General features: G+C 62.0%; 1 protein-coding gene and 1 non-coding gene across 2 annotated transcripts; one reads left to right on the top strand and one right to left on the bottom strand.

The window, feature by feature from the left end:
- Positions 1-2,105: 2,105 nt before the first annotated feature.
- R3HDM4 (R3H domain containing 4) lies at positions 2,106-11,127 on the top strand. Its single transcript, XM_057709639.1, has 8 exons — positions 2,106-2,230; positions 6,775-6,929; positions 7,301-7,425; positions 7,829-7,952; positions 8,280-8,365; positions 8,836-8,921; positions 8,998-9,053; positions 10,134-11,127. The coding sequence occupies exons 1-8, from the start codon at positions 2,151-2,153 to the stop codon at positions 10,235-10,237; spliced, it is 816 nt and encodes a 271-aa protein (XP_057565622.1). The 5' UTR covers positions 2,106-2,150; the 3' UTR covers positions 10,238-11,127.
- Positions 11,128-13,114: 1,987 nt separating this feature from the next.
- LOC130837583 (U6 spliceosomal RNA) lies at positions 13,115-13,221 on the bottom strand. Its single transcript, XR_009049357.1, has one exon. It is a non-coding gene; the product is annotated as a U6 spliceosomal RNA (small nuclear RNA).
- Positions 13,222-13,278: the final 57 nt, after the last annotated feature.

Here is a 13,278-nt window from a genome sequence, read left to right as displayed (position 1 = left end):
ATGTGGGATTTTCCCAGACCAGGACTCGAACCCATGTCCCACTGTATTGGCAGGCAAATGCTTAACCACTGCGCCACCTAGGAAGTCCCTATAAAGGACAATGTTGATCCCCAAACCAACGTCCAGAAATGTACCACAGATGTGAAGCACACACAGGGCACCAGGATCTTCTAAGCAGCAGAAGCAAAGATGGTGCTGTCTGTGTAAAAAAGACTAAAAGTGGGGAAAAAATGAATATGTATGCACGGGCATCAACGTGCATCAAGTATCTCCAGAAGGAAGGACACAGAGCCTGGTGGGCCGACATTTCCCTGTTCACCCTTTTCATACCTGTTTTGTTTTTCAGCCGCGCCATGCGGCACGCAGGATGTGGGACCTCAGTTCCCTGACCTGGGGTCAGGATCCGAACCTGCGCCCCCGGCATTGGAAGCGTGGCGTCTCAACCACTGGACCACCAGGGAAGTCTGTTTTCAACATCATTCTTGATGATGGTTTAAAAATTCAGAAAAGGGAAAAAAAATCCCTTTGCGGCGGTACTGAGGGCCAGGCCAGGATGAGGAGACCCAAGGATCCTCGCGGGGCATGGGGGGCCTGTCTTGGGAGGCTTCTGAGCTGAGTGGGCCTGGAAGAGCTCTCAGCAGGGGGCTGGACCTTGCAGGTGCTCCCCAGAGCAGCATGCCGAGGATCTGGGAGGGTGTTAAGAAGGTGAGGACTGGGACTTCCCTGGCGGTCCAGTGGTTAAGACTGCAGGGGATGTGATCCCTGGTGGGGGATCCCCCATGTTGGGCTGCAGGGCCAAAAAAAAAAAAGGAAAGAAAGAAGAAGAAGGGCGGACAAGAATGACTGAGGCCCAAGAGTCAAGGCAAGGCCCAGGCTGCGTCCTGGAGAGGTAGCACATCTACTGAGCGGCTGGTCATCATGGACCAGCCCTGGCCCCGGAGCCCCTGCCCAAGCCCTCTCCCCAGAGGTAGCATCTCCCAAATGGTAGTGTGTGCTTTCTTGGGTCCTGTAAGCATTTCTCCTCCTTTTTTTTTCTTCTACCGCTTTTGCTCTACATCTGTTAAAGCGATCCAGGCGTTTGTCCTGTACAGTTTCCACTAGGCTGGATCTCGGGGGGTGTCCCTTATCGGGGGTTGTAGCCCCCCACTTTTCTTGTAGGATGAGGGTGGATTCTAGGTTCTAGAGCAGGCGTAACTCTCTGTTCTTTACCCTCCCCTGGTATTACCCCCAGGTCAAAAGTCCGGCCTGTCATCAAAGGGCCCCCAGTCTCATCATCCATCTGTCCCCTCTGCTCCACCTCTATTCTGCCCGCCCCCCTTCACCCAGTACCCTGCTTGGCCATTCTGGATGCCCCAGGGCCTTTGCACTGACTGTTCCCTTTGCCTGGCACATCCCTCCCACTTCTGCTGGCTGCCAGTGCCCTTTCCAAAGGTCTTCTCTTCCCTCACCCATTGGGGGGGGTCTGTTTGATCACTGCTTGGCCTGAAGAGCCCAGCCCCTACCTCAACGACAGTGGACATTTCCTAAATGAATAACTAAAAGGCAAAAGGAGGTGGGGCTAGCTTTATTGCCTTATTTGGCTGCATGGAGTCTTGCTGCGGCACGCAGGATCTAGCTGCCTGACCAGGGATGGAACCCAGGCCCCCTGCGCGGGGAGCACAGAGTCTTACCCACTGGACCCCCAGGGATGTCCCTGTTCTAGCTGCAGAGACGAGTCAGCTGAGGCACCCAGCCTGGGCTTCAGAGGCTGCACTTTCACGGAGGACCGGGAGGGGGCTGTGCAAGGAGAGCCCTGTGGGGGCGGGGTGGGGTGGCCTGGGTCACCTCGCCTGTCCCAGCCTCTGAAAGGGATGCCCCCTTGCTTCCTGCTTCCCCCGCCCGCAGCTTCCCCATCTGTCCCCCAGGGCCGGGTGCCCCGCCCACAGCCCCGCTCACGGCCTCGGGTCCCCGGGGCCGGGCGCCCCCCGCCTCGGCGTCCCCGTCCTCGCCCCGGGGCTGCGTGCGCCCGGCCAGCAGCTCCGTCCCGGCGGGGACGCGGCCGCGGCCCCCGGCCCCGCCCCGGCCCGCCCCCGGGCGCCCGTCACTTCCTGCCCGGCCCCGAGCAGGCCCTGCCGGGCGGCGGCGGCGACGGCGGCGGCAGCGTGCGAGCCATGGTGGCGCTGGAGCAGCCGGAGGGCGGCCCGGAGGCGGCGGCGGCGGCGGGGGGCGCCCCGGGCGGGCGGCGGACGCTGTGAGCGCGGCGGGCGGGCGGGCGGGCGGGGCGCGCTCCCGGGCTCCCCGGGCCCCCCTCTCCCCGCCCGACGGCGGCCGCCCCCGGCCCGCCCCGCCCCCTCTCCTGGGGGGCGCCGGAGGGGCGGGGCGCCGGGGGCTTGGTGGTGGGGGGTGTGTCCCGGCGAGACCCCGCCCCCGCGCTCGCGGCCGGGCGCCCGGCGCGGGGGGCACCCGGGTGGCCGCGCGCGCGCCCGCGCGCATCTCCGGGCGCCGACGTCCCCGGGCCCCGGGGTGCTCGCCCGCCGGCGGCCGCTCCTGCGCGCGAGCCGGGTGTGCCCGCGGGGGGGTGGTCCGCCCCTCGCCGCCCGGCGGCCGCGCTCTTTGTTTGTCCCCGGGTGGATGCCCCAAGCAAGGGGGCCTGCCAGACCCGGGCCGGCACGAGCCTGGGCGCCCGGGCGGGTGGACTGGAAGCCGGTGCGCGGCCCATCTGGGTACCCCCGCCCCCCGCCCCGCGCCGAGGGTCGCAGAGTCCTTTCTAACCCGAGCGATTATGCAGACACCCGGGTGGTCCCCCCCCCACCACCACCACCCCGGCCGCTTCTGCGCCTTCGTGTCCGTCCGAGTGGCCTGGGCAGGCCAGCACCCCCTCCCGTGCCTCGGTTTCCCCACCCGTAAAATGAAATCACAGCGGCCCCCCGCTTTGAGTGGCTGGGGTCAGTGACCCTGCCCTTGGAGGTGCCCAGCAAAGGGGAGCATCCGTTCTTTCACAGTTATCTTGACTTGGTTGGCTGTTGTGGCTGTCGTATTGTTTTAAAAGTTTTCTCGTTTTGGTATTTCTGATCGCTCGATTATTATTATATTTGTTATGATTTTATGGCTGCTATTATTTACACCTGGGTATTTACCCAGAGGCCATACTGGTCTCCTTAAAGGGCCCTGAACCACCCAAAGTGGGTATTTACCTGCCAGGTGGGTCCCCCCTGACCTGCCCGCATCCTGCCTCACCTCCAGGTCCTGGCGGGGGGGGGGGGGGGGTTGCCTGCCTCTCCTCCCGTCTGCCTCACCCCAGCCTGAGTCACCTCCGCTCTGAGCCCTCCTTGGTTTCCTGCTGGAGGAAGTAGGTTCCTCTCTGGCCTGTTCCTGGGGGAGGGGCAGGTGCCAGACAGGTGTATTTTTGCCCAGGGGAGTGGGTGTCAAAGACCCCATCTCAACACCCTCCAGGAGAATTGGAGGAGGCAAAGGAGCCTGTCCTCCCCAAACCCAGCTTGACTTAGCAGCTGTTTCCACCATTGGGCCTGTCCAGCCCTGTTGGACCCTGGCCCCTGCCATGGTACAGACGTTTCCCAAGGCCTGCTGGGTCCAGGAAGCCTCAGGTGCCCCATCTGGGTGGTCAGTTTCCCCATCTGTAAAGTGATCTCTTTGGGTGGCAGGGGAAGCAGATGAATTGGCCCTTAGGTGAGTGTGTAGTGTATTCATTCAACACACAGCTATTGAGCGCCCGCTGTGGGCCAGGTGGTGGGGGACCCTGCCTTGTCATGCTGGTTAGTGAATGAGGTGAGTCAGGAGTAAACAAGTGTGAGGCCAGCTGGTTTCTGGTGCCGACTGGTGAAGCCGGAAACAGGGCTGATTGGGCTAGTTGAGGGGTGGGGCAGTTCCTCCTGGGAGGTAACTTTGGGTTGAGACCAGAAGGAGCCAGAGAAAGGGTGCTTCAGGTAGGAGGCCTAGCACATGCAAAGGCCCTGAGGCAGGCTGTTGTAGACCAGTTTGAGATGCTGTAAAAGGGCCCTGTGCCTGGAGCGGACAGACAGGGTGAGGGGGAGAGATGGGTCTGGTGTTGATGTCCTGATGTGGATGTCATTTATATCAAGTGTACGCTGCTCTCCACCCCTTCTTCCCAGAGCTGGTTACCAATCTGCTGCCCCCTCCACCCTGCCCTCTCTGTGGCTCCAGGCCCTGTGGTCGCCCCACGGCTGCTGCTGCTGGAATCTGCTGGAATCCAAGAGGGCGGGGAGGCCCCAGGAGGCTGTGGGACCAGGCACCAGACCTGCAGTGCCAGGCCAGGGAGAGGCTGGGCCTTGCCCCGTGGGTGCTGGGGCGCCATGGGTGGTGGTGGAGCAGGGCAGGGACCAGCTCCATCTTAGCCGGGTGGGCTGTGGTGTGAGGGGCCCCGTCAAACCTGAGTTTGAGCCCCTCGGACCACTGTGGCCCCAGAGGGAAGCAGGAGGCGGGGCGGCTTGGGGAGTGGTCCTGTTCAGACCAGGTTCGAATCCTGGTTCGGCCTAGGTCCCGAGGTGGCCGGGAGCCCCATTCCTTGGAGCCCCACGTCCTGAGGGCCCGAGTTGCGTCACTGAGTCCCACCCTGCTCTGAGGCTCCCTGACAGCTCCCCCCGGATGTGGTCCTGTTATCTGCCCCACCAGGCCACCGTCCTGGCCTCCGTCCAGCTGCTGGGGTGGAGACAGCTCCAGAGTCCCAGAGGGGCCACAGCTGAATCTGGAGCTTGGGGTGGGGGGTGCCCGGGCCTCAGGAAGGTCGGGTCCAGCCTCAGAGTCGTTGGCCGTGTGCTGGCTTCACCTGCCGCGTCCTGTCCCTCCTTGCAGCTGTGGGATCTTGGGATAGTGACTTTGCTCCTCGGTGTGCGCATCTGTATAATGGATGTCTGAGCAATGTTACTTGCCTCTTGGGGTGATGGTGAAGGTGAACGCTTAACCAGCGATGACCCACGGTGTGGCTCAGGAGTGAGCTCCCAGTCTTAGGAGCAAACCAAGCAGGTGGCAGCTTGGGGGACGATGTGTGTCCTGATTCCTCTCAGCTCTGCGTGCCCCCTCCCGGACCGGCAGGGGCCATTCTTATCCCCACTTTGCGGAGAAAGAGCTGAGGCTCCAGGTTGCACAGTGAAGCATCGTAGCTAAGAGTCACACTCAGGGCTGAGAGTCGCCTGTGTGTCTCCTATTCTTTTTTTTTTTTTCTTTCAGCTGCACTGAGCAGCTTGTGGGATCTTAGTTCCCCGAGCAGGGACTGAGCCCGGGCCCCGCAGTGAAAGCCCCGTCCTAACCACCGGTTGCCTGTCTCCTATTGATGGGTACTTGTGCCCAATGAGTTCCCCCCCCCGATAATTTTTCGCCTAAAGTGTCATCCACGGAGCCTGCCCTGCTCCCGCGTCGGACAGGGCTGGGGGCTCAACAGCCTATTTGCTTGGTGATGAAGATGTAACAGCCTTTCTGTCTGGGGCAAAAATCTTAAGGCTGGGGACTCTTTACACATGTATAGACCTTGGTGAGCGTGGGCTCCCCTCCTAACCTCTTTGAGGCACCTTGTGCCACCGTCCTAGGGCTTCATGGCATTTTCTAGCGCCTGTTTGTGAGGGAGGAGTCCTGCTTCTCTGTTTAATTTGTGTCTCGGGAACTTTGAACACTCCGGGAAGTTCGGGTGGAATTCTGGACTCTTGAGTTCTACTCGGTTTTGGAATCGTAGGTTTTTGTTGGAGACCTGATGAGGCAGTTATTTCCTGAGCACCTACTCGATGCCAGGCAGGGCTACAGTGGACACCAGACCCTGCCCGCATGGAGATCGCGGTGGGCGGTGGGCAGGGAGGGAGAACGAGCGGCCATCGGGAGAGCACCATGGTGAGGGGTCCGGGTCCTCCTGAGGAGGTTTGAGCAGAAGTCGAGAGGAGATGGGAGTGAGCCATTCGGAGCCTGGGGCACGGGCACCAGGCGGGGGCTGCCTGGCGGGCTGGAGCCCAGGTGCAGGGCAATGAGGAGGGGGAATCCTGGCAACCCAGACCCCCTGAGCCTCAGAATCCACTGCTGGCCCCTCAGCCTGAGGATTTCTGAGCCGGGTGGGACCCTCCTCTCAGCTGTGCTCAACGGCTGATCACCAAGGCCCTGTACCTTCTAGTCTGGAAGTTTCCATTCTGTATCCCCCCCACCTCCCGTGTGGCCTCCTGCTGCCTGGCCCTCAGGTTCCCAGCGGGAGGCCTGCCTGGGCCGCTAATCCGTCTCCAGGATTAGTGCCTGGTGGCCAGAGGGGGCCACTTGGGCCACCTCCCCCATGCAGGGCCCTGAGTGCAGAGCAAGGGGGCCGCGGGGCGCGAGGCAGGTGGGCCCAGGCATCGCCTCAGCTCTGGGGGCCGCTTTCTCCTTTCTCTGCTCTAGGAGGTGAGGGGGTGGAGGTGGGGTGGGGGTGGGACGGGGCTCCGTCCAATCAAGTCTCTTGAGAAGCCCCCAGAGGAGGGAGACTCCGGGCTCACCAGCTTGCAGCTCAAACCTGGAAGCCTGGGGGAGCGGGGAGCCGCTTTCTCAGCCTCCCACCCAGTGAGTGGCTTCCCTTCTCTGAGCCTCGGTTTACAGTCTGTCCGCAACAGTATCTGCCTCCTGGGTGATGTGACACAGTGACATTTTAAGGATCCAGGGCTGCACATGGGATAGGGGGTGAGCTTCCCATTGCAGAGGGGAACCAAGCAGGGGGTGGCTGTGAGAGAGTGGCAATGGTAGGGTTCTGCCTGGGGGTCCTGGCCTGGCTTGGCCCTGAGGACTGCCCCCCACCCCAAACCCGGCCCACAGGCCCCTTCCGGGCTGCCTGCCCGCTCTAGCCAGCTCTCAGGTGAAGAGGCTCTCGGCCTCCAAGCGGAAGCAACACTTCATCAACCAGGCTGTGCGGAACTCGGACCTCGTGCCCAAGGCCAAGGGGCGGAAGAGCCTCCAGCGTCTGCAGAACAGTGAGCGGGGGTCGGGGCCGCCTCTGGAGCTCCCAGGCCCTGGACAGCAGTGGCGTGCGTGCTCTGTTATCCGAGCCTGGCCCGGAGCTGCACAGTGAGGGGGAACTCTGGGCACTAGAGCTGGGGCTTGAAAGGAGGTGTAGGAGTTCAACAAGCCAAGCCGGGGTGAGGTAGGAGTTCTGGAGGCTGGATGCTTCCCGTGCCTTCTGGGAAAGACAGCTGGAGCGTGGAGGCGGGGAGGCTGGTGTGAGTGGGAGAGTGAAGGCCCTAAATATAGAGGTGGGGGAGGAAACATGGTCCTCTGGACCCCACGGAGCCTGGGGGGGCCTGAATGCAGCCCCCAGTTCAGAGACCCGTCTGTTCCCATCTAGCCCAGTACCTCCTGACCCTGCTGGAGACAGATGGAGGCACACCTGGCCCGGAGGATGGGGACCTGGCGCCCCCTGCGGCACCTGGCATCTTTGCGGAGGCCTGCAGCAATGAGACCTATGTGGAGGTGGGGCCCCACGGCCTGCCCCGGGCCCCCCCCCCCGCCCACTGCCAAACACTGCCTACGCTGGAATCTGTGCCAGGAGCACCCATCCCCTCCCTGGTCCCTCGATGAACGCCCCTGGGTCTCCCTCCAGAGGCCTGAACCCCGTGCACCCCAGGACCTTTCAGCACCCGTGGTTCACCTGTGTATCACACTTGGAATTACTGGGGTGTATTGGGTCTGTATGGATTTCCCCGCCTTGCACAGGTGGATCCACAGGTGCCCCACGCACTCCTGGCCGGCCTGGTAGTCACGGGTGTCCACGAGGAGTATATCCGCGCACTTGTGGCCCCCCACGTGCATTGGCCAAATGGGGACCCTGAGGCTTCGGGGCGTGCAGTCATTAGGGCCTGCCTGCCTCTTGCAGGTCTGGAACGACTTCATGAACCGCTCTGGGGAGGAGCAGGAGAGGGTTCTCCGCTACCTGGAGGATGAGGGCAAGAGCAAGGCGCGGCGGAGGGGGCCTGCCCGCGGGGAAGACCAGCGGAGAGGTGGGCCTGGGCGGGGCCGGGGCAGGCGGGAGGGGCCTGGTGTGTGGGCGGGGCCGGGGCAGGCGGGGAGGAGCCTGGTGTGTGGGCGGGGCCGGGGCAGGTGGGGAGGAGCCTGGTGTGTGGGCGGGGCCGGGACAGGCGGGAGGGGGCCTGGTGTGTGGGCGGGGCCGGGGCAGACGGGGAGGATCCTGGCGTGTGGGCGGGGCCGGGACAGGCGGGGAGGAGCCTGGTGTGTGGGCGGGGCCGGGGTGGGCGGGGAGGAGCCTGGTGTGTGGGCGGGGCCTACAGCTCCCTCCCTCAACTGCCCGGTGGCCTGGACTCTTGCAGAGGACCCGGCCTACACACCCCGCGAGTGCTTCCAGCGCATCAGCCGGCGTCTGCGTGCCGTCCTCAAGCGGAGCCGTATTCCCATGGTGAGTATCGGGCCTGGCTTCGGCCTTGCCTCTTTCCACTTGCCTGGTCTCTTTTGAAAGGCCTTTTTTCTCAGCTTCTCAACTGGGGGTGGAGTGAGGGGTGACCAGTAACCCAGCGAACGGAAGGTGGTGTGATGGAGAAGACAGGGCAGGATACAGACCAGTGTGATCTGAGTGCAGGACCCAGGGCTGGGCAAGGGCTGTCCTTGAGGGTAGGAGGATCATGGGCTATGAAGGTGGGTACTGAGGGATGTGTAGGAGTTCACCAGGCAGAAGGCTTAGACATTCAAAGGTGTGGCTGTGTCTGAGTGCCTGCTATCCTTGGAAACAGTTAAGTAGCCTCTTGTAGTGAATCAGAGGCCACATTTGAACACAGAATTAGGCTCTAGAGGTTGCCACGGATGTGGGGGGCCTGGACATATTGGCCAGGGTGCCCAGTTGGCCTGACTCCAGGCCCGTCCCTCCTGCAGGAAATGCTGGAGACCTGGGAGGAGCGGCTGCTGAGGTTCTTCTCTGTGTCCCCCCAGGCCGTGTACACGGCCATGCTGGACAACAGGTGACCGGGTGGGTGGGTGGACGCGCGGAACTCCCCTAGTGTCTGCTTCTGGCCACTCACCATGCTTTCCCTGCAGCTTTGAGAGGCTCCTGCTTCACGCTGTCTGCCAGTACATGGACCTCATCTCAGCCAGTAAGTGCCTGGCGGCCCTGGGGCCCGAGTTAGCTGATTCAGCCTGGGGGAAACCAAGGCTGGGCTTCCCCGGGGGCTTCCCCGTGGCAGGCTTCGGGGAAGGAGGGACAGTGTGAGCACAGAGGTGGCGGTGCCATGCTGCCTTCATTCATCGCAAGTGCCTGAACCTCTGGCCCGGTGATGGCTGATGGAGTGGACACAGACACACCCCCCTCTGCAGCTTCAGGGCTCGGGAGAGAGGAGCCCGTGCCTCCAGGGACCCCGAGATGAGTTGAGGGGCCCCCCGTGTCTGCAGAGTTCCCATTTAGCTGTAGCCCCCCCACTGTGCCACACATGTGACTGCAGGCACATCCCCGCTCCAAGGGCCTGTGTGCCCCTTTTACAGTGAGGGTGATCTTGGGACACGGCCTCCCCCATGGAGGGTCCTTGCAGGCCCTTAGCATCCCATCGGGTCCTCTCTCTCCACGCCTGTCTCTCTGCCTCCCGCCTGGAGTTGCTGAGGAGATGGTTTCCATGGCAACCCCAGGATGATTCCTCTCACCCTGCCTGGGAGGGAGATGCAGCCCCACGCTCGCTTTTGTTCCCACTGACTCAGGATGGAGGGGCTGGGCTGGGCTGGGGGTGCTTCTCTGTGGGAGTGGAGCCGTGGCCTGAACACAGGAGGGGGGCCTGGCAAGGTGGGAGGAGGGCCCAGCTTGGGTTGTGTGTGGCATGGTTCAGGTGTTGGAATGCCGGGAGGTGGGGGAAAGGGCTGCTGGTCGGGGCTGGGCCACCGGGGGGCCTAGATGCTTCAGAATTCCCTCTGAGGGCAGGGATGGAGGTGGGGGACCAAGGCTTGGGGTGGGACCCTCGTTCAGTGCCCTTGGCCAGTGTGTCTCAGTGGCGTGTGCGTCTCTGTGCCCCTAGGACTCGGGATAAGGTACAGGAGGGGATGGAACGGCTCGAGCTGCTTTCAGTGCCCGGCCTGGGACGTAGGGCGTCAGGGCAGCCCAGCTCATGGGGACCTCCTGCGGGACAGGGCGAGGGCTCGGCTGTGCCACGAGCCTCACCTTCCTCCCGATCCTGCCTGTCCCCCTACAGGTGCCGACCTGGAGGGCAGGCGGCAGATGCAGGTCAGCAACCGGCACCTGGACTTCCTGCCGCCGGGGCTGCTCCTGTCCGCCTACCTGGAGCAGCGCAGCTGATGGGGGCCCCGCCTCCCCGGCTCCAAGACCCGCCGTACCATCCGCCAAAATATCTTTTATTATTTTTAGAGTTTTCCCTTGGGAACGTGCTCTTCCCCTGGGGGTGGCTCCTGCACCCGCCGCGTCCCCGCCCAGCTTTCTGGGTTAAAGCTGGCGGCTGGGCTGCCCGGCACGACCCACCCCGCGGCTCGGACTGGGGAGGAGACACCCGGCCTGGTCACGTCCCTGTCCCTTCCTCGTCAGCGTTTTCGGCCCTGTGTGACGCTTAAGCGAGGAGGGAGAGGCTGGGTTTTTATCATTTTTAATGAAGTTGGCGTGATTTGTTGTAGATTTTTAAATTTCCCTTTTGAGAAGAAAAACCAAAAACTCGCCCCACGTGATACGTCGCGGGGTTCATTCCAGTCCCTGGTTGACCCTCTCCCAGTTTTTGGCTTGGCTTGGGGGGAGGGGTCCCTGGGGCCCCGCCCCTCGCGCCAGGCGCATGACGTGTTGTGTTTGTGTGTGCACTCCCGCGCGTGCATGTGTGCCCCGCGACCCAGGACGGAAGCTGTGTCTTAAAGGCTGGTGTCACCCTCTTTTTGGAAAGTGTGTTTCCCTCCCCTGTGCCCTCTGGTGGCTGTTAGGGCCCCGTGTGCTCTACACACCCCCGCCCCCTTCGTACTGGGGATCTGGGACTTCCAGCCAGAAGCCTCCACCCTCAGACTGTCCTGTTCCTCTCTCTGTGTCCCCTTGCCCCCCGCCTGGCTCTAGGGTGTCCTCGTGCTGGTCATCCTGGCCTGGGGCACAGAGCAGGGCTGGGAGACCCCCTCCCCCATGCCCTGCCGCCCCGTGTGTCTGGCTAGTTGTGCTTTGGGAAAAGTGCAGCGTTCAATAAATCTCTGGTGCTCTGGTTGGCTGCTGTGGGTCTTCCTTTGGGGAAGGGCTGGGGGCACAGTGGGTACTCACGATGCTCTTGTGTCCTGGTCGTTGAGGGATACAGGCCTCGGGATGAGACTTGGTGATGAGTGACACCCTGCATGGAGGCAGGGGAGCGGGAGACTCAGCTGGGAGTCCTGGCCCTTGGCTCTGCTGCCCTGGCTGGTCCCCTCCCATGCGCTTGGGCTCAAACCCCAGTTTTGCCACCTCCAGCTGTGGGACCTCCAGAAGGGTCACATGTGTGAGCTTCCTGGGTGGCCAAGCAAAATACACCACACTGCAGCTTAAAACCACAGTAACTGGGACTTTTCTAAGTGCCGCAGTGGTTAGGAACCCGCCTGCCAATGCAGGGTGCGCGGGCTCGAGCCTTGGGCCCGGAAGATCCCATATGCTGCAGAGCAAGGAAGCGTGTGCGCCACAACTACTGAGCCTGTGCTCCAGAGCCCACGAGCGACAACTACTGAGCCTGTGTGCTGCAACTGCTGAAGCCCACGCACCTAGAGCCCGTGCTCCACAACAAGAGAGGCCACCACAATGAGGAGCCCGTGCAGTAGCCCGCGCTCTTGGCAACTAGAGAAAGCCCGTGCACAGCAACGAAGACCCAATGCAGCCAATAAATAAATAGATAAATAAATAAGGAAAAAAAATACCACGTGAATTCATTGTCCCTCGGTTCTGGAGGCCAAGATCATGGCGTCTCAGGGCCATAGTTCAAGGGAGGAGTCCTCCCTGCCTCCCCCCGGCTTCAACTCCAGCCTCTGCGCCTTCACGTGGTCTCATCCCCCTGTCTTTCGTCCGTGTGTGTCTGGGACCCGCCTTGGTTATCTCCTGTTCTACTGTGATCGCAGTGAGGGAGGGGGCCCTGCTGTCCAGGGGGCTCCTCACTGCTGACCTAGCTCCTGATCTCTTCTACCTGCCTGAAGGCGGATTATCTACGTTAATTATTGGAAATTCTGCAGGGGCGTCTGTTTCCTCGTGCATTTATTTATTTTTTTTAATATTTACTTGTGGCACACGGGCCTAGTTGCTCCGCGGCACGTGGGATCCTCCTGGAGCTGGGATCGAAGCCGCGACCTCCACATTGGCAGGCGGACGCTCAACCCCTGCGCCACCTAGGAGCCTCTCCCCCGCGCGTTTATTTATTTAACCTTTTATATCAGTATGGCTGCCTGGGCCTTTACTTGCTAGTTTGGGTTATAATCCAATATTCCTTGGTTTTCTTGCTCGGGTTATTCCAGTTTCGGCTGCTGGGAGCCCTTTCAAGTGGCTCCTGTGTCTCACGGAGGCACCCCCTTAGCTGTGGGGTTTATTTATTTGAGCACCGACCTTCCTTTCTGCCGCTACAAGGCGCACGGGGCTCCTCTTCCACCTAGAACCAGCCATTGCGCCAAGGAGCCTGGTTCCTTTCCCTGCGGCACCGTTTTAGAAACCAGGATCTGGGGGCTGGGTGCGCTGTCTTCCACTTTAACGGGCAGGTAAATAGGGACGCACCGGGAGATACCTGAGTGGCCAGCTTGGATGCTCCCAGCGGTGAAGGGGACGGTATCTCCGGTGCCCAGAGGACGCGCCGGGGCTCAGGCTGCGGCTGTGGGGGCTCTGGGGGAGCCCACAGGATGCCTCCAGACCCACGCGAGCTCCGTCCGGTCCCGGGTTCCCCCCACCCTGCTTCTGCAGCCGGGCCCCCAGACAGCTCGGCCCTCAGACCTTTGACCAGGAACCCTAACCCTAACCCTCAGACCTTTGACCAGGCGGTGCCCGCCACCCGGTGCACCTTTACCTGCAATCCCAGGAGGTCTTTCCGGAAAAGACCTTCGAAGCTGGGGGAGAGTCCCACAGCAACAGGACCAGCCTTTGGGGGAGGAATCGCGGCGGGGGGTTGAATCCAGGGGGACCCTGGATGGAGGAAGGCACCTCGCTTACAGAGCCCAGTTAGAGCACCGCGGGTATCAGAAAAGCAAAGGACAAAATATGGAACGCTTCACGAATTTGCGTGTCATCCTTGCGCAGGGGCCATGCTAATCTTCTCTGTATCGTTCCAATTTTAGTATATGTGCTGCCGAAGCGAGCACGAAACATACCCTTGCCCCAGAACTATTTATACTGCAAAGGAAACAATACTTTTCAGT

Source organism: Hippopotamus amphibius, chromosome 15 (genome assembly GCF_030028045.1).
Source record: "Hippopotamus amphibius kiboko isolate mHipAmp2 chromosome 15, mHipAmp2.hap2, whole genome shotgun sequence".
Lineage (NCBI taxonomy): Eukaryota > Metazoa > Chordata > Mammalia > Artiodactyla > Hippopotamidae > Hippopotamus > Hippopotamus amphibius.
This window is presented reverse-complemented; position numbering and strand designations above follow the sequence as displayed.